At 46.3% G+C, this 26,150-nt stretch overlaps 1 protein-coding gene across 3 annotated transcripts in view; it reads right to left on the reverse strand.

The window, feature by feature from the left end:
- Positions 1–26,150, reverse strand: part of MFSD12 (major facilitator superfamily domain containing 12) — a 310,303-nt gene that overhangs the window by 7,878 nt on the left and 276,275 nt on the right. Inside the window, exon 10 of one of the 3 annotated variants that reach the window (XM_077475810.1) lies at positions 1,602–1,657. The exons of the other annotated variants lie outside the window; for them this stretch is intronic. Within the exon in view, the coding sequence (XP_077331936.1) occupies positions 1,632–1,657 (26 nt within the window). The 3' untranslated portion in view covers positions 1,602–1,631. The remainder of the gene's footprint in view (positions 1–1,601; positions 1,658–26,150) is intronic. 3 annotated transcript variants of the gene reach the window in all.

Genomic DNA, 26,150 nt, shown 5'->3' on the forward strand with positions numbered 1-26,150 from the left:
ACCCACAACCAACCTTCCTTAATGTGTTTCACTGCTGCTGGATTGCTCACAGGATAGGGGAAGTCCCAATCCTGCACCTATCCTTGTGAGCAAGCCAGCAATGGTGAAACATGTCAAGGGAGGTTGGTTTCAGTGGGTACATTGTATGCAATCTTTTTTGACAAACACAGAAAGAAGACTATGTTTTGGGGGGTGGCTTACATTTTTTATATTTTTGATTTGGCCAATAACACATTTCCTGTTCTGGGGAGGCAGTGTTCATTGCATTCTATCAATGAAGGGGCAGAAATATTTCCCTAGGCTGCTCTTGTGATTTGGACTAAAATTTATAGTAAAAACATCTCCCCTTCTCCCCTATCTTATTAGATAGAGGGACCTTTTTTTTTGTAGGTCAGGGGATAAAGCTGATAACATTGTTAGAGATTTCAGTACAGATCACAGGACACAGATTTCTGACAAGATCAACATGTATTTTTCTATGCTTGCAGAAAATGTACTTGAGCTAAAAAAAAAAAAAATGAAACAAATGCATCATATCTAAAGACTAGTAAGCTGCAATATATTTTTTCTGGGGTTTATAGTGTATATACATTAACTACTGTGCAAGAAGTAAGGTTGTCATAAAAATAACATTATAAAAACGAAAACCCCAAAACGTTTTCTATACACATAAAAGCAAAAAGGCTAACATGATCTTATCCTACCTTAAAGAAGAGCTTCTCTAAAACTGTTGTGGACTACTTGCCAATTAACACAAGAGTATGTAATGCACAGCACAGCTTACAGAGTGCAGTAGTCAGACTGTAGAACATGACATACAAACTGCAGCAAACTGTCAGGAAATTCAACAAGGAGAATACAAAGCGGTGGTCAAACATATGCTACGAACAACATAATCTACACATTGCTGTGGTCATGTGCGTGGAACAGTGCTTTTTACATTATTGGTTCTTGGGAGGGAAATACCTTAACTTTATTGGTCAGAGAGGAAAAAACAAACCAGTAATTTTTTTTTTTTAAAGAATACTGCAGGGTAAGTGGTCAGGAACGATGACTTTGCGGAGGCTTTCAGCAGGAGGAAAAAAAAGCCCAGCATCTGTGTCCAGTGGAAGGAATGACATGGGGGCTTTTGAGGAGCTCTTGGGAGCAAAGTTGCTTCCCTCACCCTCCCTGCTCTTAATTTTCAGTCCTGCTGACATAACAGGTGCCCAACGGGCACCCCATTTCCCTTTTTTGTGTCCTAGAGACAGAAATAAGGCAGAGACCTGAAGGACCTCTTTCCTTCACACTAATTGTTCCAACTGGTCTGGGAGTCTGTATTTGATTTCCAATGTCTTTTTAAAAGTTCCAAATGATGGGACACAAAAGTATTCTGGCACAGGATACTCACTGCCACTCTGCAGTTCTTGACACTGCAAAGTGCAATACAGTCGAGTGGCAACTCAGAGTATAAAAATGTGACGCTTTGAAGCACAAAAAAAGGCTGCACATTAAGCACATATATTAAACTATACAATGTATGCAAAGCTATTTATTGCACTTTGGACGTTTAATAAACTGCATTGGCAGTTAACACAGAATAGAAGCCAAAAAGTTGTCACCAGGGCAGAAAGGAAAATCTCCTCCAGGTTCTAATCCTTTCCCACTCTAGTCACACCTAAAAAGAAATAAACACAATTTTGACTGAAGATGAAATAAGCCTCTACATATTTATTTTTTTCCCCTATTTTAGTCACAAAAATGAAATAGTTTACAAAGCGTTAGCTATTGAGATGCTGATAAATGTTCAGGTCCAACAAGTTAAGGATTGCAAGTCCAGTAATATGTACAAAACTATGAGGATAATCTAAAAAGCATTTCATTGATCATTATTAGAATCACAAATACGAGAAATCCTTGGAAATTTGTTAGTGGCTGATGCGGTTTCTAAGTATATCAAACCATACCCTGAGATTTAGAAGATTTCAATGCATCAAAGATCTAGTTAAAAGCTAGTGTGGGCAAATCAATGTGGTTTATAGTGGGTATGTTCCCATATGGCAAATGTAAATATTATCCACAGATTTTGTGGTTATGATGTCATTGTCCCCAATGACCAACAACTGAAAACACAAACATTGGGCAAATTTCCAGACTCCTGGCATAGTGTAACTTTATGAAGTACTCCGGTGGGGCCTTTAATATTGGTAAAACGAAATCCCCTTTTTATAAGCATATTCGTGACCATATATATGTAATCTCGAATTGGCAAATTTGAAACACTAAGAAGCAGATCGGGTGGGCTGCACCACAATTTTTATCTATGATAAAATACTTCACCCTCGCACATAAATTGTTGTCTTTCTGCAGGAACTTCTTGCAGCACTGCAACACAGAGACATCAGTGCTATGATCACTAGGTAATAACTGTAGTCACTGCAAAAACATCTGGCATCATTTATATCTCTTGTGACTACTAAGAAAATCCAAGTTAGACTTACTGGTAACTTGTTTTCCAGAAGTCTTTAAGACAGCACCTGAGAGATAGTGACTCCTCCTGCCAAACCATAGGAAACACCTTCTTCCTCCAGATCTTTAAAAAGGGGGCACCTCCCTACCACACCTCAGTTGTAGGCCCCGGCTGGAACACATAAGCTCATACGTTAGTCACAGCAGAGTATATAAAAACCAATGGGGCGGGTTATTTCTGTCCCGAAAGACATCTGAAAAACAAGTTAACGGTAAGTCTAACTTGGATTTTCACAAGGTGTCTTTCAGGACAGCACCTGAGAGGATAACAGAGGCTTACCCCCCTTAGGGTGGGATTACAGCTTGCAGGACCTTTCTGCCAAACGCCTAATCATTGGCAGATGTGTGGTCCAACCTGTAATGTTGCACGAACGTGTGGACACTTGACTATGTTGCCGCCTTGCAAATCTGTTCAGGATGGCACCAGCCCTCTATGCCCAGGAGGCTGCCTGCGCTCTGGTCGAGTGTGCAAAAATCCCTGCTGGTGGAGACCAACCTGTATGTGAATATGCCTCTCAAATGGATAATTTCAGCCATCTTGCTAAAGAAACTTTAGAAGCCTGGCAACCTTTCCTGTTGCCTGAAAAAGACAAATAATTAATCTGAAATCCCGTCTTTTCTAAGTAACACAACAAAGTCGTTCTGGTATCAAACATGTGGAAAAAGGTCTCCTTCTCCCCCAATTGGTTTGCACAGAAGGTTGGGAGCACAATGTCTTGAGCACGATTATGCACTGAAGCTACTTTAGGTACGAAATTTGGGTCTGTCCTTAGTAGAACTCTGTCCGGAAATATAGATACGTTTCCTTAATTGACAGAGCGTTTAGCTCACTGATTCTGCATGCATAAACAATGGCAACCAGGAACGCGGTCTTAAAAATGAAGATACCCGATAGGTGCCTCTTCCAAAGGCTCAAAAGGACTCTGTTAGGGACTGTAAAACTATTGATAGATCCCATTTAGGGAAACCCTTGAGTGGTGCTGGTCTAGATCTTTTAAGAGCTTTAAAATCTAATTACCAGTGGATTCAATTAAATCTATATAATAAGCAGTGGATCCTCTGCAATCTATATAATAAGCATGCTAGTCGTGGAGTAAAGTCTTGTAGTATGTAGAAACAAGTTTAGTGTGAGAGGGGTTGTCAGTAGGCACTCAAGTAGGGAACATCGCATCTCTACATTTTTCGAAGGCCGAATTGTGCAGCCACAGTGTCGTATATGTAGGTATTCAAAGTAAGCCAAATGAGGGAGACCAAAGTCCCTTTGGAATTCTGTGTAAGAGCGGAATGTGTTATCTGTAAACAAGTGCATGATTGTTTTTAAACCTTTTTTGAACCAGTGACCCCCGTCAGTTTTTTGGAAAAATTCTGGTAGACAGAGATTTCCCCATAATGGGGCATTGGGTGAGTATATTGTATGGGTAGTGGGCAGTAGCAGCTCAGAAATTCTAAAGAACAGTAAAGTCATGACCAGGACATTCAAGACTTCCCTCCCCCTAAGCGACATGTGCTGCATGAAGTTCTGGAGAGATTTGTATGAGGTGAGGATGGCTGCCTCCAAGGCAGTAGCTGCATTGTTGGCCTCAGGATGAAACCAATGGGCATGTGCCAATTGCAAAGCAACATAGTAAGTTTGGAGACATGGAAGCGCCAGGCTCTTAAGTGGGTAGCTGTAAAGTGTGTTTAGCGATCCTCACCACACCTCCCCTCCAGATAAAGTTAGTAATTATGTTACCTCTTTAAATTTAGTTTTGGTAATATATAGGAAGCGTGGTAGATAATTTTGAAAATATTTAACCTTCCTAACAGTGTTAGGGGGAGATTGTCCCATGTTTTCAGGGTGTTTCTTAAGCTACTGATAAAGGGGTCTAAATTAATCTTGGCATATGAGATGGGATGTTGTATCAACACCCATAGAGGTGATAGATTTATGGCATTTTTATAATTCTTTGATTTTTTATTAGCAATGGCAGTGATCTGCGATTTTTATTGGGACTGCAACATTATGGCACACACAGACACTTGACACTATTTTGGGATCATTGTCATTTATACAGCGATCAGTGCTATAAAAATGCACTAATTACTGTGTAAATAACACTGGCAGGGAAGGGGTCAAACACAAGGCGGCCATCAAGGAGTTAAGTGTGTCCTAGGGAATGATTCAAACTGTGGGGGGGGGGCTACCTAGGATATGACATCGATCATCGCTCCCGTTGACAGTTTACATAGGCATCTCCCCGTTCTGCTGCACCATGATACGAATGCAGGACACTGGCGGACATCGAGTTGCAGAACACGCGGCCACAATGCCGCTTCTTAAGGGGGACGTACCTGTATGCCCATTTGCACAGCCGTGCCATTGTGTCGACGTATATATAGCCGTGCACTGGTCGGCAAGCAGTTGTAAGGGCTTCAGGTTTTTTTGTACCTTCAGGCATTCTATGCTTGAAGGTATGCACCTCCTCTATGCAGCAGCACCCCAAACTTTGCTTTTAAATTTACAGTGGATATAAAAAGTCTACAGACCCCTGGTAAGATTTCAGACTTCTGTGATGTAACAAAATGACAAAGAAATAATTTCAGAACTTTTTCCACCATCAACCGGTTCCTGACTGGCCGACACAGTTGTACTGTGGCAGAATGGCACGGGCAGAAGAAGAAACGTCATGCTATGGCGGCCGCGACTATCAGATTCGATCCAGAACCTATCAATCTCCAGGCCCTGGCCAATGAAATCTGGCCTGGACCTGGTGATCGGTTCAGACGAATGAGACCCTTCCTCTGTCGTGTAATTGTAATCACCGACAGGGGAAGTGATGTCATCTAACAGTGAGTTGCACCAACACTACACTGACACCAGGTCACGTAGGCACACAATTCACCGCCCAATCACCCCCCCCCAGTTAACCCCTTCCCCACCTGTCAATGTGTCACCCAGTATAGCATTCAGATTTTTTTTGATCGCTGTACTGGTGTCATTAGTGACAAATACCAGCATTGGGGTAATTAGTCTTAGGCCCAGATAGGTCTAGGAACCCCCCCTTACCCCCCAATGAAGGTTTAACTCCTTGATTACCCCTGTCACCAGTGATCACTGCACGGGTGACGCAATTTAGCTACTTTATTTTTTATAGCGTCAAGGCACCCTCCATATTTTACCCAATAAAGGTTTAGCCCCCTGATCACCCAGTGGGTGATCAAAGTTGGGTTTCCGTGTCAGATAGGGTATGCGCTGCCCCAGGCGTCAGATTAGTGCCAGTAGCGCCAACACGCATGCACCATACGCTTCCCTTAGTAGTATATTGTTTGAATGGATTGCCATCTAATCTGATCAGAACTATATTATAATCCCCAGCAGTTTAGGTTCCCAAAATCGCACTGTTAGCAGGATCAGCCCAGATATCTGCTAGCACCTGCGTTTGGCCCCCAGCCCACCCAACTGCAGTATTAATCGATCACTGTCACTTACAAAACACTTAAAACCTAACTGCAGCGTTTGTAGAGTCAGGTCTAATCCTTGCAAACGCTATCAGTTTTTTTGGTAGCATTTGAATCAGTCGCCAACAGTCAGGGGCTTTTTTCACCTGTGAGTCTCACTAGTGTACCACTAAATTTAGAGACCAAAATGTAAAATTGAGGGTACACTAGTGAAGAGGCCTACAGGTTTCTGAGCATGACAGATAGTGACGAGGAAGTCACTCATCTGTCAGATTCAGTCTCAGAATACAAACTTGTAGACAACAGTGGCACCCTGACAGATGGCCCTTTGTTACTCCCTGCCAAGGTCAGGCATTTCAGACCTCGTTCTTCTGCTGTCGTTGAGATGCAAGAACTGCAGGTCCCTCGTATGGAGCAGAAAGCCAGTACTAGCGCCACTCATCCTTCTGGTGAACTGGCAAGCAACAGTGGCCTAGTACATCCTGGTTGTACATCCAGCACTGTATTAACACTTAGTAATGCGGCAAGTCCCTTAAGTGCAGTTCTTGGTGGCAGCGGGACTCAACTCATGCTAGCCACCTTCCCAGCTTGAAGACGACAAAGACAGGCCATTGAGCCCATAATGCCCTTCCTGCTGCATTTGCCAATCCTAATTGGGAGCCCACCACTTCTGCAGCACCCGTACTTCCCCCCATTCACTGGCCAACCCGGAATTCAGGTGGAATTCAGGTGTAAACAGTTGATTTTACATCACTTGATTTTTATTTGCCGTTTTTCACCAAAGAGCTCTATACATCTATTGTGGACCAAAGCAATTTATATGCTGGTCAATTCATCCCTGCTAATCCCCAGCTGACCCTTGCCAGAGATTGGAAACCAATTACGGTTTCCGAATTTAAGACCTTCCTGGGCCTATCCCTCCTAATGGGCATAACGAAAAAGAGTGAGTTGCGGCCATATTGCTCCACTGACCCAATTCACCATATGCCCGTGTTCTCTGCCTCCATGACCAGGACACGACACAAGCAGATCTTGCGGTTTATGCATTTAAACGATAATGAACTCTGTCGTCCTCGGGATGACCCTGAATTTTATCGGCTCTACAAAATTTGGCCCCTCGTAAACAACTTCAACCAATGTTTTGCAGCCCTGTTTACGCCCCATCAAGTTGTCTGCGTTGATGAGTCCCTGATTACATTTTCTGGCCGCTTGTCATTCAAACAGTATATTCCCAGCAAGTGTGAAAGACACGGAGTCAAGATGTATAAGCTCTCTGACAGGGCCACAGGCTATACACATTAATATGGTTTACCTTGAGCCGGAGAACTGCCCAGACTACATAGGGAGTGTGGGTAAGTTTGTGTGGGACTTGGAATCACCCTTAATCGGAAAGGGGTACCACTTATATGTGGACAATTATTACACAAGCGTGCCACTTTTTAGCCACTTCTTTGATCATCAAATTAATGCATATGGCACTGTGTGATCTAATTGCTAGGGCTTTCCCCCACGGCTTGTAGATTCCCGCCTTAGGCTGGGGGAGAGAGCCTGCTTGAGATGTAATAATTTGCTCGCTGTGAAGTGGAGGGATAATAAGAATGTTTTCGTTCTGTCCTCCCTTCACGCAGACATGACAGTCCAAAATCCTATGGCGACTGGTGTTATGGAAAAACCCCTCTGTGTCCATGAATATAACCTTAATATGGGAGGGGTGGACCTCAACAACCAGTTGTTGGCCCTGTACCAAACTGCCCATAAGGCCAGACGTTGGTACAAAAAAAGTGTATATTTAATTCAATTGGCTCTGCTGAATGCTTTTGTGCTATACAAAGCTTCAGGACGTACTGGATCCTTCCTTAAAGCAGATGTAAACCCAAGCATCAATTCTAAACTACTGCCATAGTGGTGATCTATAAGGATATACATGCCTCCTGCATGTATCCTTACCTGTCAAAAGTCCCCCCTTTAGCTGTTTGAAGCCCCAAAAAAGTCCAGATTCAGTGGGCGGGTCTCTTGTTCGTCACTCTGTGGGTGGAGTCATAATGTCAGCAGACTCTCCGCCCACCTCTACACTCCCCTTGGTCAGAGTGTGCACAGGAGAGGCAGAGCTCGCTCACGGCCCTGTCATTTCAGGAAATACAAATGACAGTCCGGGATGATGGTGCAATGGGACAGCTCCTCCCCATGTCATTCCCTCCACCGTGTCTTCATTCTCTGCCCCCCTTCGTTCCCCCCATGTCTTCATCTTTTGCCCCCCCCATGTTGGCCCCCATGTCTTCATCCTCTGCCCCCCTCGTTACCCCCCCGCCAAGTCTTCATCCTCCCCACCATGTCTTCATCCTCCCCCCTTCATCCCCCCTTCCCCCTTGTTCCCCCTGCCATGTCTTACCCCCCCCCCCTCGCCCCCCACAGCCGCCGGCTTTTCTCTCCTCTCCTGCGGGCTTGGGGGGAGGGGGGGGAATCTGTCAGGATGGAGAGCGGAGAATGGGACACAGAGCAATCGTTAACAATAGATCTGCGTCCTGTGATAACTGAGCAGAGTAACCTGTGTGTTACTCTGCTCAGGGTATGAATGGAGAGGAGCCTCTGCCTCCCCTCTATTCATCTTCTGTGTAGAGAAAGGACTGGGTAATGTGTCCTCTGTCTCAAATGGGAGATGTGAGAGGTCTCTGTTTGGACCCCTGACATGTCACCAAAGTCCCCAACAGGGCTGATAAAAAAAAAAAAAATATTCCAAAATAAAATTGTGTAAAAAAAAAAAAAAAAAAAAAAAAAAAATTGAAAAAAAAAAAAAAAAAACTGACACCACAACCGCGCCCCCCCCCCCTCCCCATACCGACACTGTCTAGAGCCCCAGGACCACTGGCACTGGCCACTGCCCCGCTGACACCAACCACCCCCTTTCCCAAAAGTACTGTGAAAAAATATATTTAAAAAAATAAAACCCCTCCCATCATTGTTAGAATTGCATAAATTGCAAAAAATTTTTTTTAAAAAATTGAATTGTAAAAATTTATAAAAATAAAAAAAATCCACTGGTCCCAAAAATCTTTTGAAAAATTAAATTAAATTGTAAAATAAAAAAATAATCTGACACTGTCCACTATCCTGACACCATCCTGCATGTACTACCCACAACTATACACTCCACATCCCTGTGATATGCACCGCATTGCTGTTCAGATCACATGTGATGTGATTTCAGCCATACAAACTATATGGCTAAAATTGCATTATATTCAGACCAAACTCGCACAGGACCCTTTTTTTGGTCCGCACCAGAATCCGATCCGATTCATGTCCTGTCAGTTCGCAGCGCGATATGCGAGTTGAAATGGGGGGTGTCGTTAACATTGTATGACACTCCCCAGCAATTCGCATATGGCAGTGTGACCTGCCCCGCGAGTCGGATGTGATAATCCGCATCGCACCAGTGTGAACCAAGCCTCAAAGCATACAGCCTACAAATGTCACCTGACTGCTCCCATCAAGGCTGCGATTCGGGAACCCTGTGTATCCACTGCGGGTTCCCACATCACATCCGACTCACACGGCAGTTCACACTGCCATATGCAAACTGCTGGGGAGCGTCATACAATGTTAACGACACCCCCATTTCAGCTCGCATATTGCAGAGTGAACTGACAGGACATGAATTGAATCGCATAGGTGTGAACACCCATGCGATTCTGGTGCGGGACGAAAAAAGGGTCCTGTGCGAGTTAGGTAGGAATGCGGTGTGATATCATCCCTACTATCTGTATGGCTGAAATCGCACTGCACAGACATCGCATTTGATTTACACTGCAGTGCAGTGGGAATCCCATGTGATCTTGTACAGCGCACTGGTGTGAACTAGCCCTAAGCTCATTCAGCCTTACTGAGTAATTATAAAAAGTGAGAAATCCACCCCTCCCCCACATAACAAATCCTGGTGAGGAAAAGGAATGTTGCAACTGATCAGGTGACCTCAGACACACACACTGCACTATAAGGGTCATTTCAGATGGGGTGGATCAGTAATGATCCGCCCTGTGGATATCCGCTTGCTCAGCAGGGATCGCCGGAGCGATCTCCACCGAGCAGGGAGATGACAGGGCTGTCTCTGCACACTGCACAGGGACGAACCTGTCACAGCGCCGCTCTCCCCTATGGGAGATCAGGTGATGACGGACCACAGTGTCCGTCGTCACCCGATCTGATGACGGATGGAAAAATTGCTTTTTCCTCCGTCACACTGTTTCGGGTCGGAGCGGCTCGGATGTCAGCTGACATGTCACCGCTGACATTCGACGCTCCATAGAGGTCTATGGAGCATTCGTTCAGGTCCGCCTGAAAAACTGACAGGTGGACCTGAACGGATCGTCCATGTGAAAGGGGCCTAACAATCATCAGATCACTGGATGTTCTACTCTGCCCAGCTCTGACTACATACATGTCCCCTAAATCACTTGTCTGTATATACGCTTTTCGCTGTATCCCATGATGAGAACCATCTAGTCAAAACACAGTAAAGGCAGCCAATCCTGGGAGAACTGGAGGGGAGGGGAGGGGAGTGTAAATTGTGAACTTTTTACACAGGATGTGCCTGTCTCAGGCTAGTGCATGAAATATGTAAATAACCTGTCACTCACAGCAATGGGGAGGTTTTGACAAAGGTTTAGAGACTGTGTCAAGATTTCTCTAACAGAACAATAAAAGACGATTGTGCAGGACTGGAGTAACTCTGTGTGGCAAGACTGCGCTCAAAGGATAGGAAATCTTATTCTCTACATTAAGACAAAAACATTTTTACGGGTTTACATCCACTTTAAATTCCAGGAAGGGAGCATCACAGCCCTTCTGTGTCCAAACGCTGCTGTGGCCCAACTTCCCAGCGCAAATGCAGTAAACCAGCTGCATGAGAGGCATTTTCTGCATGTCCTCTATGTTACCCCTACCCAAAGAAACCCCCAAAGAAGATGCTATTTCTGTATAAAGCGCGGATATAGGCGTGACACCCGCTATTATTGTCCCTCCTGTCCTGACCAATCTGGTCTTTGCATTGGTGTATTATTGGTTTCGAACGCTACCACATACTAGTTGAATATTAGCATAGGATATAGCACCACACAGTTCTAGGCACATGTACACAGGGTCTCAAAAGATGTGATGGCCATCACATTTTGAGAGATCCTAATCTGCAACATTCAGTTTACAGTTTTTTTTTTTTTACAGTTTTTTGAAAAGTCAAAAAAATAAATAAAAAAAAAAAACACAAAAAAAATATAAAAAAATATAAAATAAAAAATCCAAAAATAGTTGTGGTTGTATTTTTCTTCTATTTTCTTATGTTCGCTCTCTACTGTCTGCTCACTATTGTTCTATATCTATTGTTGTCTCTCTGTTTTAGTTTTATTTTTGTATTTGCTTTTCAGGTATGTTATGTTATACTGTAATGTTTGTTTTATTGGTAACCATCATTTGCTTAGCAGGTACACCATTCAGCTGTAGCACGGGTTTATTTATCCTGACAGCAACAGCGTTTGTTCCCACGATACATAAAGCCGTGACTCCAGCACTGTCGGAGGCGATTTCTCCACCACAGTTAAAAAAAAATAAAAAATAAAATGGTGCATGTATGCCCATCATTAGACGTGGGTGGCTGAAGGGCGATATTCTAATGGTGGGCATAGCCACCGATCAATCTCTTTTTTCATTCAGCCCACAGGCTGCATGAAAAAAAAAACATTACAATGTACGCCCAACAAAGACCAACAACGTACTAGTATGTTGCTGGACTTTGAGTGGTTATACCAGAATCCCTGCATGTTTAGGTATCATCTTGGTATCATTCTTTTCAGCCAGTATTCGGCTTTCATGTAAAAGCAATCCTAGCGGTTAATTAGCCTCTAGGCTGCTTTTATAAGCAGTGGGAGGGAACAGCCTTCAAAACTGATAGGTAGTGAGGAGTGAAATAAAAAATGTACACCCTTAGAAAACCCTGAATACGTTGATTGGATTTCGGGGTCCTGTACATGGCTAGGCTCCCAAAAAGTCTCACACATGAGGTATCCCCGTATTCAGGAGTAGCAGCAGAATGCATTTTGGGGAGTAATTCCACATATAACCATGTCATTTGTGAATCTATAACTTTAGTGATTTAATGGTTTTTATACACATGATTACGTGGGTATCACATTAATATTACAATTGTACGTTTATGGTAACAAGGGGCGTTACATAGGCAGGCTAATTCTAACTCGAAAGAATGCAAAACATGTACTGAAAAGATTATTATTGCCATGTGCACAGTGAGGGCATTGTGCAATACAGACAAAATAGAATACAATTATATACAGACCCTACAAATTTCCATTACAGCAGTCAAACTAAAAGTTGTGTAAATGTCAGAAAATGTACCATAATTTGTAGATTTTGTGCAAACCAATAAATATACGCTTATTGACTTTTTTTACCAAAGGCGTGGCTGAATACATTTTGACCTAAATGTATGACTAAAACTGAGTTTTTTTATTTTATTTATTAAAAAAAGTAGAAACATTTTTTTTTTCAAAATGTTCAGTCTTTTTCCGCTTATATCGCAAAAAATAAAAATCACAGAGGCAATCAAATACCATGAAAAGAAAGCTATTTGTGAGAAAAAATGGACGCAAATTTTGTTTGGATACAGCATTGCATGACCGTGCAATTACCAGTTAAATCAGCACAGTGCCAAATTGGAAAAAGTGCTCTGGTAGTTGAGCAGCCAAATCCTCCAGGGCTGAAGTGGTTAATGTGACCTATAAACTGTATAACTCAGTTGAACAACAAACAGAATTTTTTTAGGTGAAGGGAAGTAAAACTAAAATAATATGGTTGCATAAGTGTGCACATCCTTACATTAAAACTTTGTTGAAGCACCTTTTAATTTTATTACAGCACTCGGTCTTTGGCAACATTTGCTCACTCTTTGCAAAAACATTCCAAATCTGTCTGTCTGATTGCAAGGACATCTCTGGTGCAAAGCCCTCTGCAGATCACCCCACAGATTTTCAATCTGATTCCAAGTTAGGCTCTGGCTGAGCCATTCCAAAACTTTATTATTCTTCTGGTGAAGCCATTTCTTTGTTCATTTGGATGTATGCTTTGCGTCATTGCCATTTCATGTTCAGCTTTCTAGCAGAAGCCTGGAGATTTTGTGCCAATATTGACTGGTATTTGGAACTGTTTATAATTCCCTCTACCTTTACTAAGGCCCCCTGTTCCAGCTGAAGAAAAATAGCCCTAAAGCATGATGCTGCCACCATCATTCTTAACCGTGGGTATAGTGTTCTTTTGGTGGCATGCAGTGATGTTTTTGCAACAAATTTATCTTTTGGAATTCAGGCCAAAAAGTTCAACCTTGGTTTCATCAGACCATAACATTTTCCCACAAGCTTTAGAGAGACTTCAGATGTGTTTTTGCAAAATTTAACCAGATTTGGATGTTTTTCTTGGTAAGAAAAGGCTTCCATCTTGCCACTCTACCCCATACCCCAGACATATGAAGAATAGCGGGGATTGTTGACACATGTACCACACAGCCAATACTTGCCAGAAATTCTTGCAGCTCCTTTAATGTTGCTGTAGGCCTCTTGGCAGCCACCTACACCCAGACCAGATTTCTTCTAGTCTTTTCATCATTTTTGGAGGGACGTCCAGTTCTTTGTAATGTCACTGTTGTGCCATATTTTCTCCACTTGATGACTGTTTTCACTGTGTTCCATGGTATATCTAATGCCTTGCCTTCTCCTGACAAACCTTTTAACAATAAGATCCTTCTGATGCTTTGGAAGTGCTCTGAGGACCATGGCTTTTGCTGTAGGATGCGGCTAAGAAAAAGTCAGGAAAGGACTACTAGAACAGCACAACTTTATTTGGGGTATATCAGAGGCACTTTAAATGATGGCAGGTATGTACCGATCCTAGTTAACGTCAGTTTAAAAGTGATCGCTTCATTTTGAACACAGCTATAACCCATTATAGGAGGGTGTGCGCACTTATGCAACCACATTATTTAAGTTTTTTTTAGTTTTACTTCCCTTCCCTAAAAGATTTCAGTTTGTTTTTCAACTGAACTGTACAGTTTATAGGTCACATTAAAGGGTAGAAAAAGTTCTGAAATTATTTGTCTTTTACATCACAGAAACCTGACATTTGTACAGGGGTGTGTAGACTTTTTAGATCTACTGTATATGTTCAGCAAAAAATGAACCCAGACAATTGTTGGAATCAGTGTTGATGAATTTTATTTGCACTCAAAATATATTTGTCTCAAGAGTTTACTGCTACTACAAAACTCTTTATGTAGTATTAGTAGTATACTCTTGTTGAGATGAATATATTTTGAGTGCGAATAAGATTCATCAATACAATAACCAAGCTGGAATGCATGTGAAACGGTATTACATAAGTATGTTGGCTGCTACTCTAAAAGATTATTTTTGAGAAGAATGTGGAGAGGCAAGCCTGATCAATTGGAGTTCGAGCATATTGATCGGCAACTTTGGTTCCTCACCCGACCAGAGACCCTGGGTCAACTGTACTCCCAGTAGTCCACCTCAGGTGGTCAGGCTAGCGACTGTTGTGATCACAGCCCAATGCAGAGGTAGGAACGACTTCCCGGACCAAAGTGCCGGGGACCTCATCCACCAAAGCAGGGGAGTCCCTGACTGACTGGCTCACCTCAATCTGCTGATCCAGGGGTAACGGAGATATGTCCCACTGTGTCAATATCTCCTTCTGCAACACTCCGGTGGAAAGTGGGCATATGGTACCGCCTCGAAGGAGGTCATCATAATTCCCAGAACTCGCATGCAGAAAAGCAGCGACGACAACCTACGGTTCAGCGATAGTTTTACCGCAGCTCTGAGAGTCTGCAGTTTGTCTGAAGGGAGGAAACTCTCGATTCCATGGCGTCCAGCGATAAGCCTAGGCACTCCAGCGCTGAATCAGTATGAACACTGACTTTTTAGGTTAAACAGCCACCCAAATACCTGAAGGGTTTGCATTGTGACCGCCACATCCTCCTTTAATTCTGAGGCGGAAACTGTTCTCAGGAGGTCGCCCTGGTAACTTACGATTGCGATCCTGTGTTGTCTCAGCAACGCCAAAAATGAAGTCAATATCTTGGTAAGGACTCGGGGTGCTGAAGCCTAGCCAAAAAGCGGGAGCCACAAACTGATAGTGGGCTTCCCCGACTGCATCTCACAGAACCCTCTGATGCATGAAGCATATGGGTATGTGCGGGTACGCATCCTGGATGTCCAAAGACGCCAGGGAGTCCCCCTGATGGAGTGCAGCGATAACGGAGCAAACTGATTCCCCACTGAGCCTCTGTACTGAAACAAGCAATTGAGGCTTTTTAGGTCCAAGATTGGACTTGCCCCTTCCTTGCCCACTTACGACCGTGCACTAACTGGTCTTATAGTTCCTGCTATCTTCTAGCTTGCTGCTTCTCCATTTTGCGGTGCAAAGTTTTGCCCATTCAGTAACAGTAAGTGTCGGCGACACAAGTGCTGTGGTCAGTACTGGTCGTATTGCTGACTCCCCTGCCCCCCCCCCCCCCGTAATAAGGAATGGGCCAATGCTGCGGTTCCTGCCCGTGGGGTCCTAAAACACAGGAACCTCTTCTACCGGGATCGTGGTTACTCTTATTTAACCTGGATACTGGGGGTCCATGACTGGAGGAGCCGACCATTATTTAGGAAGGCTCTCCTCAAAGAGGAACGCATCTCCATGCTTTTTGGGATCTAAAGGTCAGTTGCGGTCGCCCCCATAAGGGTATCCAGCCGGCTGTTGATAGCAGATCACAGGATCTTAATCTTGCGCAAAAGGCAAACTTCTGCAGAAAAAAATCCACGGGCCGATGGGCCCGCAGGGTTGCTAGGTCCTTCACTAGGCAGAAAAAATTGAGGCTGCAGGAAGCAGGCTGGAGGGGTGTTACTTAAGGAATCTCCCCTTGGGCGGAACTATAAAGTTCTGTTTTTTGTACATGTTAACATGTTCTGCCTAGTCCTCTCCTGAAGGTGGCATAACAACCCAATAGTCAAGAATAAAGGAGCTGTGTCAGTTAACGAACGCAAGAGAAAATAGGATTTTTGTACTCACCATAAAATCCTTTTCTATGAAGTTCATTACTAGGGCGGTACCTCGGGTAATAACCCCTCAGCCTGCTTACTGCAGCTCAGTACGTCAACAAGCACGTAAGCTAATAGGAGGGGAGGGTGCCCGTCAATTAACTTTAGAGAAAAGGATTTTATGTTGAGTACAAAAATCCCATTCTCTTTCGTTCATTGACGGACACAGATCCATTAATCTTGACCATAGGGACGTCCCCAAGCAGTGTCATAACGAGGGGTGGGAACAGCATAAAAAAAACTGCACCCACAACCAGAGGTGCTCTCCAACGTAAGAGTCACCATCTGAACCAACGGTCAACACATGCATCAGAATGCATTGACAATCAAAATGCAACTTTCTGTAACAGGAAGAAAGTGTAAATTGCAACATTACACGGCCGCCTGCAAAACTTTGCAACCAAAGCAAGCATCAGAAGATGCGCTTACATCAATTTTGTAGAACTTTGTGAAAGTGTGAGCGGACGACCAAGTCGCTGCCTTACACACCTGAGGAGACTGACACTTGATGTCGGCAGGCCCAAGAGGTCCCAATTGCCCTGGTGGAATGGGCCGTAACAGGAAAGGGGGAACACCTGGCCCTTCAAGGTGCAAGCCTGGACCATGATCTGTCTGATCCACCTGGAAATGGTAGTCGACAAGACCACCAGCCCTTTTTTCAGACCAGCCACCAAAACTAACAGAGAATCTGACTTCTGGAAGGGAGCCGTGGCAGACAGCTATACCCTTAGACCCCGGACCACGTCCAAGGAATGGAGGGCCACCTCCTTAGGATGCGTCGGCTTAGGACACAGAAATGGTAACACAAGGTCTTCATTGAGATGGAAGGCTGAAACCACCTTTGGCAGAAAAGAAGGTTGCGGACGCAACACCAACTTATCCCTGTGGAAAACCAGATAGGGAGACTTGCAAGACAAGGCCGCCAGTTCAGAAACCCTCCTGGCAGATGTAATAGCCACTGGAAAGACCAATTTCTGAGAAAGCGTCAACAAGGGAATTACCCTGATGTTCTCAAGCGGTGGTTTCTAAAGTGCTGATAGCACCAGGTTCAGATTCCACGGAGGTAGGGGTGGAAGCGTTGATAGCACCAGGTTCAGATCCCACTGAGGTAGGGGTGGACGCACCGGGGGGACTATATGCCGGATCCCTTGCAAAAAGGTGCTCACCAATGAGTGAAACGCCAGTGGTCAATGGAAAAAAATAGCCAAGGCTGATATATGTCCCTTGATGGTGATCAAGGCCAACTTCTGGTCCACTCCACGCTGTAAGAACAGCAGGATCCTGGATACCGAATAGGTGCGTGGACGCCACCCCCATCTCCTCACACATGGAGATATAAGCATTCCATGTACGATGGTAGATCTGCGTCCCCTCAGCATAGTGGAAGTTAGAGTCCGACAGACCTCGGTTCATTAGCACCTGGCTTTCAACAGCCATGCCGTTAAAACCAGCAACGGTAAAACCTCTGATGCCTGAGGCATATGGGTATGTGCAGGTACGTGTCCTGGATCTCCAGAGATGCCAGGGAGTCCCCCTGATGGAATGCAGCACCTACGGAGTGAACCGATTCCATTCTGAACCTCTGTACTTTCACAAAGCAATTGAGGTCTTTCAGGTCCAGGATTGGACGTACCCCTTCCTTTTTGGGGACTACAGATTGGAATAGAATCCCTGAAACCTTTCCATTTCTGGAACAGGCACTATCATCCCGCGGCTGAGCAGGTCCCTTACTGCCCCAAACAGGGCTTCCCAGAGAGCCCGGAGTAAGGGTATACTAGAGGGAAAGAATCTGTTTGGTGGCCAAGAGAGAAACTATCTTGTAGCCCGATGAAATCAGTTTACAGATCCATTGATGGGACATCCGAGAGGCCCACGGAGCTGCAATCTCCCGAAGGCGACCCCACCACCCGTGTGTCAGGTGGGGGCCAACCTTCATGCGGTAGCACTTTTGATCGCAGGCTTGCTAGGCCAGGGACGCTTCGGTCCCTAAGTAGTAGCCGTTAGACTGGGAGCGTTTACCTGAGGTCCCAGGTGGAAGAAAAAGCCTCTTGAGTGGAAAAGGAGGACCCTTGGCTGCAGCGTGGCTCCTTAACCTTCCTGGACTGTGGGAGCAATGTGCTCTTCCCACCTGTGACATTCTTAATAATGATAATAATGTTGTTTTTTACCCCCCTTGCGCCCGCACACCACCTCCACCCTGGCAACAAATGTTTCAAGAACCGCCGACAAAGTGTCGAAAGGCACTGCACTGTTTGCAGACGAGCCGGTTGCAATTGCAGAGAGGTCTGGGGAAGAAACGCTAGCTTCTGACGCCATGCTGATCCACCCTGTCTGCCACCCTTGGGGACTTAGGACAAGGTGCTCAATCTCACCCTCGTAGCTGCTACAGACTTAGGGGCCCCCACCGCAGAACGTGCTGTTACTGATGGATGTGTCCAGTGTAAGCTCCCAAGTGTCTAGGACAAAAAAAAAACGCTCTGTTATGAGGAACAGGAACCAGCGATAGGGAGGAAAACTGTACCGAGGCTACAAGGAAATGGCCACCGGTCAACCTGTATAGAGAAAAATCATAGGGAACATGGCTGCTGAACTCCGAAAATATGGCCGCTGACCATGCTTCTCACAGAGGCCAACAGAAAACGGCTGACAAACAACTGTACACAGAGAATATACACAGATAATGGCGGCGGTCAGCTCTATGGCGGCAGCACATGCAGAGCCACAGATGACAGCACAGGGACACAGACAGCTAGCGCAGCCCCCAATCAAGGATCAGAGCCCCCCGGAGGACCCCTGGCTAAGGTACACACACCGCACTACAGCCCAGTTATGCAGCATCCCCTACAGGGGGAGGGAAAACAGGGACAGGCAGAGAAGAAAGGGAGAAGAGGGACCCCCTAATCGACCTCACAGGGAATGCCTAGCTGCTCTGTATTGCCGAGGCAAGGAGAGCTGTACTTACCATCTGGACGAGCTGGAGGCATCCCATCACAGACCCACACCCGAGCAGTATGGGGTGGCTGTAGGCCACAGCACACTGACAAAGACATCCGTCATCCGGTCATACGTGTGCCCCGAAGCACCGCGCTCACCAGCCTCCCCTGGAGCCTGAGGGGCATGTCATGGCTGACCCAACGCGTAGTTAGGGCCTGCACATGCTCAATGGCCAGGCTGAGGAGTCTACAGGGATCTGTATTATCCAGCCTGCCACCCGGCCAGCTGTTGATAGAAGATCACAGGATCTTAAAATCTTGAGAAAAAATCCCCAGGACCAATGGTCCTTCTCTAGGCCGAAAAAAAAAATGGAACAGCAGGAAGCAGGTTGAGGGGTTATTACCAGAGGGACCACCCCCTAGGCAGAACTGTACAATTCTGTTTTTCACATTTATTAGACGTTCTGCCTAGTCCTCTCCTGAAGGTGGCATAACAACCCTACGGTCAAGATTAATGGAGCTGTGTCCATCAATGAACAAGAGAGAAAAAAACAAAATAGGATTTATTGTACTCGCCGTAAATTCTTTTCTCTGTAATTCACCGACCAACACAGCTCCTCTCTGTAACAAAATGGGTTGTTAGCCCTATCACTAGGAGATAAAGTTGTAATACACCACTCAGAACTCAGTTTGGCCCGGGGGGGGGGGGTCCCTCAGGCTACAATCCCCACACCCTGCATCAGCAGCCTCAGTACGTCAACAAGCAGTATAACGTAAAGAGAAAAGGAGGGGGTGGGTGCTGTGTCGGTCAGCGAGTTACAGAGAAAAGGATTTTAGGGCGAGTACAAAAAAATCCTATTTTCTCTTATATTCACCGACCGACACAGCACCTCTCGGTAACAAAATGGGATGCCCCCAAGCAGTGCCAAACGAGGGGTGGGAAAAACAGCATAAAAAACTTCATCCACCATGGCAAGTGGGAACTAGTATAAAATTTACCCACAAAAACCAACTGAGTGAGAACTAAACGTTTATTACCCACAAACAGGGTGCTCCTCACCGGAGAAGCACTACCTTCAAACCGCACCAAACTGCGGTAACAAATGCAACAGTGCATTTACTGAAAAGTACTGCGTTTTTACCCAAAAAACAGGAAAAAAATTGTATGCGCAATTGCAATTATACAGCCGCCTGCAAAACTTTGCGGCCAAAACAGGCATCAGCAGATACGCTGACATCTACCTTGTATTACTTTGTCGGTCAAGTGTGTAAAGTGGTGACTTCGTCGTTTGTTCACAATTTTACAGACGCTTGAGGTCGGAAGGCCCAAGACGTTTCGACTGCCCTTGTAGAGAGGGCCGTGATCAAAAAGGGGGGCACCTGCCCCTTCAAGGCGTAGGCCTGTACTACAATCTGATCTACCTGGAAATGGTGATCGATGAGACAGCCATGACTTTCTTCAGACCACCCACCGACCAAACAGTCTGTTAAACTATACCCACACAAAAAGAACAGCAGTGCGTGAAAAAACCACCACGCACAACAGGGTACCCTCAACAGGCGTGATCCCCAAGACCGCAGTGAACCGTGGAAGTAACTTAACAGTGCATTAACATAACAGTACTGCGTTTTTATCGAAAAACCAGGAAACAATATCGATTGCATATTCAATTGCAACTACATGGCCGCCTGCAAAAAACTTTGCGGCAAAAAAAACAGGCATTAGCCGATGCACTGACGTCAACCTTGTAGAACCTGGTAAACGTATGGACAGACGACCAGGTTGTCGCCTTACACACCTGAGTGACCGGCGCTTGGTGTTGGAAGGCCCAAGACGTTACGATTGCCCTTGTGGAGTAGGCGGTGACCAGAAAGGAGGGCACCTGCCCCTTCAAGGCGTAGGCTTGGACTACAATCTGTCTGATCCACCTGGAAATGGTGGCCGACGAGACCGCCATGCCTTTCTTTGAACCAGCCACTGAAACAAACAGTGATTCTGACTTCCGAAAGGGAGCCGTGTCAAATACCCCTTCAGAGCCCTAACCACGTCCAGAGTGTGAAGGGCCACCTCCTTAGGGTGTTTCGGCTTAGGACACAGAGATGGCAATATAATGTCCTCATTGATATGAAAAGCAGAGTCCACTTTCAGTAGAAAAGACGGTTGCGGACGCAACACCACCTTATCCCTGTGGATAACCAGATAGGGCGACTTGCAAGACAAAGCCGTCAATTCCGCAAACCTCCCGGCCCATGTGATGGCCACTAGGAAGACCACTTTCTGGGACAGAGTCAGCAAGGGAATCTCCCTGATATTTTCAAACGGCGGTTTTTGAAGCACTGACAACACCAGGTTCAAATCCCAAGGGGGTAACGGTGGACGCACCAGAGGGACTACGTGTTGTACCCCCTGGACGAAGGTACTCACTAAGGAATGCGATGCCAGCGGTAATTGAAAAAGACAGCTAAGCCTGTAATTCGCCCCTTTGATGGTGCTTAATGACAATCTCTGGTCAACTCCTTGCTGGAGAAACAGCAGGATCCTGGATATGGCAAAGGAGCGTGGATGCCATCTTTTTTCCCTCACACATGGAGATGTAGGCCCTCCAGGTACGATGGTATATCTTCAGAGAAGAAGATTTCCATGCCCTAAACATAGTTGGGATCACAGAGTCCGACAGACCCCGGTTCTTCAACACCTGGCTCTCAATAGCCATGCCGTTAAAGCCAGCGACGGTAAAACAGGATGGAGAATTGGACCTTGATATAGGAGGTCCTCTCGCAAAACAGCAGTCACCAGGGAGCGTCTGCCACCAGACACACCAGGTCTGCGTACCAAGGATGCTGAGGCCAATCTGGGACAACCAGTATCACCGGGATCCCCTCGGCTTCCATTCTGCGAATCAGACGTGGCAACAGTTTCAGTGGAGGAAAGGCGTAGATCAGTTGATACTGATCCCACGGAGCCACCAGCGCGTCTGACGTGTCTGCCCAGGGATCTCTTGTCCAGGACACGAATCTTGGCACCTTCCCTTTTTCTTGCCCCACTTCAGGCACAGCAGCCTGAATATCTCCGGAATGCCCATTCTCCTGGGTCCAGCATCTGTCGACTCAGATAGTCCACCTGCCAGTTCTCCACTCTCGGGATGTAAATGGCCAACAAGGCCGGGGAGGGGTCACTCTGCCCACCGAAGTATGTGAGTGACCCCTCGAGCTGCGGCTGAGCTTTTTGTTCCCCCTTGGTGATTTACATATGCTACAGCCATGGCGTTGTCTGACTGTATCCTGATCGGACACCCTTTAAGTCTCATCGACCATGTGTGGAGGCACAGCCTGACTGCTCTCAATTCGAGCAGATTGATCGGTAATTCGGATTCTTCCATCGACCAGAGGCCCTGAGCCGCCAAAAGCCCCCATCACTCCATCCCAGCCGGATAGACTGGCGTCCGTTGTGATCACCGTCCATTTCAGAGGAAGGAACGATTTCCCGGACTGAATCACCAAGGACCTCAACCACCAGATCAGTGAGTCTGACTGACTGGCTCACCTGGATCTGTCGATCTAGGGACAACTGAGATTTGTCCCATTTTGACAAAATCTCCTTCTGCAGGACTCTGGTGTGGAACTGGGTTTAAGGTACTGCCTCGAAAGAGGCTACCATGAGTCCCAGTACTCGCATGCAAAAACGGAGCGACGAGCACTTGCGGTTCATCAGCAGTTTGACCGCGGATCTGAGAGTCTGCAATTTGAAGGGAGAAAAACTCTCGCTTCCCTGGAGTCCAACAGAAAACCTAGGTACTCCAGACGCTGGGTCGGCACCATCGCCGACTTTTTGAGGTTCAACAGCCACCCAAATTCTTGCAGGGTCTGCATGGTGATTGCCACATCCTCCTCTAATTCTGAGGCAGAAGATGCTCTCAGGAGGAGATCATCTAGGTATCCCACGTTGCCGCATCAACGCAAAAACTGGAGCCAGTACCTTGGTAAAGATTTGGGGGGCTGATGCCAGACCAAAGGGAAGAGCCACAAACTGGCAATGGGCTTCCCCAACTGCAAAACGCAGAAACTTTTGATGCCAAAGGCATATGGGTATGTGCAGGTACGCATCCTGGATGTCTAAGGACGCCAGGGAGTCCCCTTGATGGAGTGCAGTGACTACTGAGCGAACAGATTCCTTTCTGAACCTCTGCACTTTCACAAAGTGATTGAGGACTTTTAGGCCCAATATCGGATGTACCCCCCTCCTTGGGAACCACAGATTGGAATAGAATCCCTGGAAGCGTTCCGAGTCCGGAACTGGTACAATCACCCCACGATTCAGCAAATCCCTCAACGCCCTCAACAGGGCCTCCCGTCGAACCAGGGATACGGGTATGCTGGGAGGGGAAGAAACTGTTTGGCGGCCAAGAGAGAAACTATCTTGTAGCCTGTGGAAATCAGAACGCAGACCCATTGGTCAGATAACCGGGAGGACCACCGGGCTGCAAACTCCCGAAGGTGACCCCCCACCCGAGACATGGATGGGGGCAAACTTTCATGTGGTAGCACTTTTATTTGCAGGCTTTTTAGGCTTGCGGTTTAAGGGACGTTTTTGACCATCTGTGGGCGTCCTGTCAGGCTGGGGACATTTTGTCGAAGCGGATGAAAAAAACGTTTGTGAGTGGAAAAAGAGGGCCCTTGCCTACGGCATGGCTCCTTGGCCTTCCTGGCCTGTGGGAGTAAGGTACTCCCACCGGTGGCATTTTTAATGTCATCTAACGAGGCTCCAAAGAGCCGGTCGCCAAGGAAGGGAAGATCCGTCAGGGCTTTCTTGGATGCCTGGTCAGCAGACCAGCATTTTAGCCAAATTAGGCGCCTCAGCACCACAGCTGACACTGAAGCCCTGGATAACAGAGGGAGAGTATCCAGGGCCACGTCACAGACATACTTAAGGCCTTGCACTAGTTGGTCTGCTAGTTCCACGCAGACAGGGGAAACCTGTTGCTCTCCTAATTCCTGGTGCAAAAGTTTTGCCCACTCAGTCAGTGTCTGCGACACAAGTGCAGATGCCAGTACAGGTCGCATGGCTGACCCCACAACCGTAAACAAGGAACGAGCCACTGCCTCGGCCTTTCTATCCATGGGATCCTTGAATGCAGGAGTCCCCTCAACTGGGATCGTGGTTACTGGGGGGTCCACGACCGGAGGAGCCGATACATTTTTTGAGAAGGCTTTCCTCAAAGGGGTAACACACCGCCATGTATTTGGGGACCCAAAAGGTCAGTTGAGGGCAACCCCATTCCTTGTAAATGAACTCGTCAAAATAAGTCAGATACGGGAACACCTTAGGTGAATGTGCTGGCTTGCTGTACCCAAAAGGGACCAGTACATCAGCAGAGGGATCCATTGGCTCCTGAATCTTCAGGGTATCACGCACAGCTTTGATAAGTGCTCCATCAAGCGCTTTGTCGAGCCCGGACCCAGACGGAGACTCGTTCTCACTATCCGAACGGTCCTGGTCAGCGTCGTCTGACAAGACAGAGCAGGGGTCACCAGCCTCAGCAGGACCCGAGTCTGCATCAGAGTTTTCCCCAGAGGATGGGGGGGAGGGTCTCGGGGCAGGGGCCGCTTTTTAGCACCTTTCTTTCCACACACCGCCTCCATATTGGGAACGAACGAATTGAGGACTGCAATCAGGGTGTCCATGGGAACTGCGCAGTCGGTTGCAATTGCCTGGATTTCGGGGGAAGAAACACCAGTTTCTGAAGCCATGCTGACCCTACCCTGTCTGCCACCCGAAGGGGACTTAGGATAGTGACAGTTCCATCATCCTTGCTGCAGATGACTGAGGGGCTCTAACCCGCTGGACTCACCACCCTGAGGAGTTCTGTGCTGTTCACAAGTAGTTGCCTGTAGACCCCGAGTGCTCCCAGGTGCAGAGGAAAGAAAACCTGTGTCGGTGGCAGTCCATCAGAATGATCACTAAAGATGTAGATCTACACCTGATCGGTACAGGGTAGCTACTGGCCTCGGCATACTGTGACACAGATATCAGTAGCCCGGTCATATGTATGCCCCGGAACATAAAAGCTCACCGATCACCTCTGGAGCTGAGGTATGTTGTGGCCTGCCAAGCCGTAGCTGCGACCTGCATATGCTCAATGGCCAGACTGGGGAGACTACAAGGATAAGGGTATCCAGCCTGTCACCCAGCCGGCTGTTGATATTAGATCACAGGATCATTCATCTTGGACAAAAACCCAAGCTTCTGCATAAAAAAAAAAAGCACGGGACCGATGGGCCCGCAGGGTTCCTAGGTCCTTCTTTACTAGGCAAAATAAAACTGATTAGCTAGTAACTGTTGTGTTACAACTTTGCCTAGTATTCTCCTAGTGATAAGGCTAACAACCCATTTGTTACAGAGAGGAGCGGTGTCGGCCAGTGAATATAAGAGAAAAAAAAGTTACACTTTGCATATACCCACAGCTAGCCCAAAACTCCCTTGTATGGTCACCACACACAGGTGTCGAGCTTTTAGCTAGCTTGACTGATTGTTACAATCACTGGGACACCCCACAATAATAAAATAAAGGGGTTTCACTTACCCGTCCAGGCACAGGGCCACTTAGAAACTAAAGGCCAAATCTTCACCCTTCATGGCGGGTCCCGGGTCCCTGTCACTTGGACCTTCAAGGTCTGGGTACCCTTTTCATGTTTAGGGTCCACTCCTTTGGACCTATACAGCACCCTGCAGGAAATAACTTAGTGCTGTAGTGTAGGATTTCCACTCCGCAGGGTTCAGTGCCCGGAGGCCACATTACAGGCAAACCCTTGCAGATTCTTGAATCTTCTCTGCAAGGCTCGGGTACTATTTATCTAGGCATAAAAGCCTGTGTCAAATGGATCTGATCGGTCAATCCCTTGATTAATTTTGGAACAGTTTGTGGGACTAGAGACCTGGAGCTCAGAGAGCTCAAACCAACCATTCCATCCACCTTGTAGACATTGGTAAAAAAAACAAAAACTAAAGTACTTCCTGTATGGGAGGGGTTATATAGGGAATCACTTCCTGTCTGAAGACCTTTGGTCTACCAGTGTCCGTTCACCTGATGAAGTATAACCTAGAACAGTGATG

Source organism: Lithobates pipiens, unplaced genomic scaffold (assembly GCF_037356315.1).
Source record: "Lithobates pipiens isolate NorthernLeopardFrog02 unplaced genomic scaffold, aLitPip1_a1.2 Scaffold_13, whole genome shotgun sequence".
In the NCBI taxonomy this organism is placed as follows: Eukaryota; Metazoa; Chordata; class Amphibia; order Anura; family Ranidae; genus Lithobates; species Lithobates pipiens.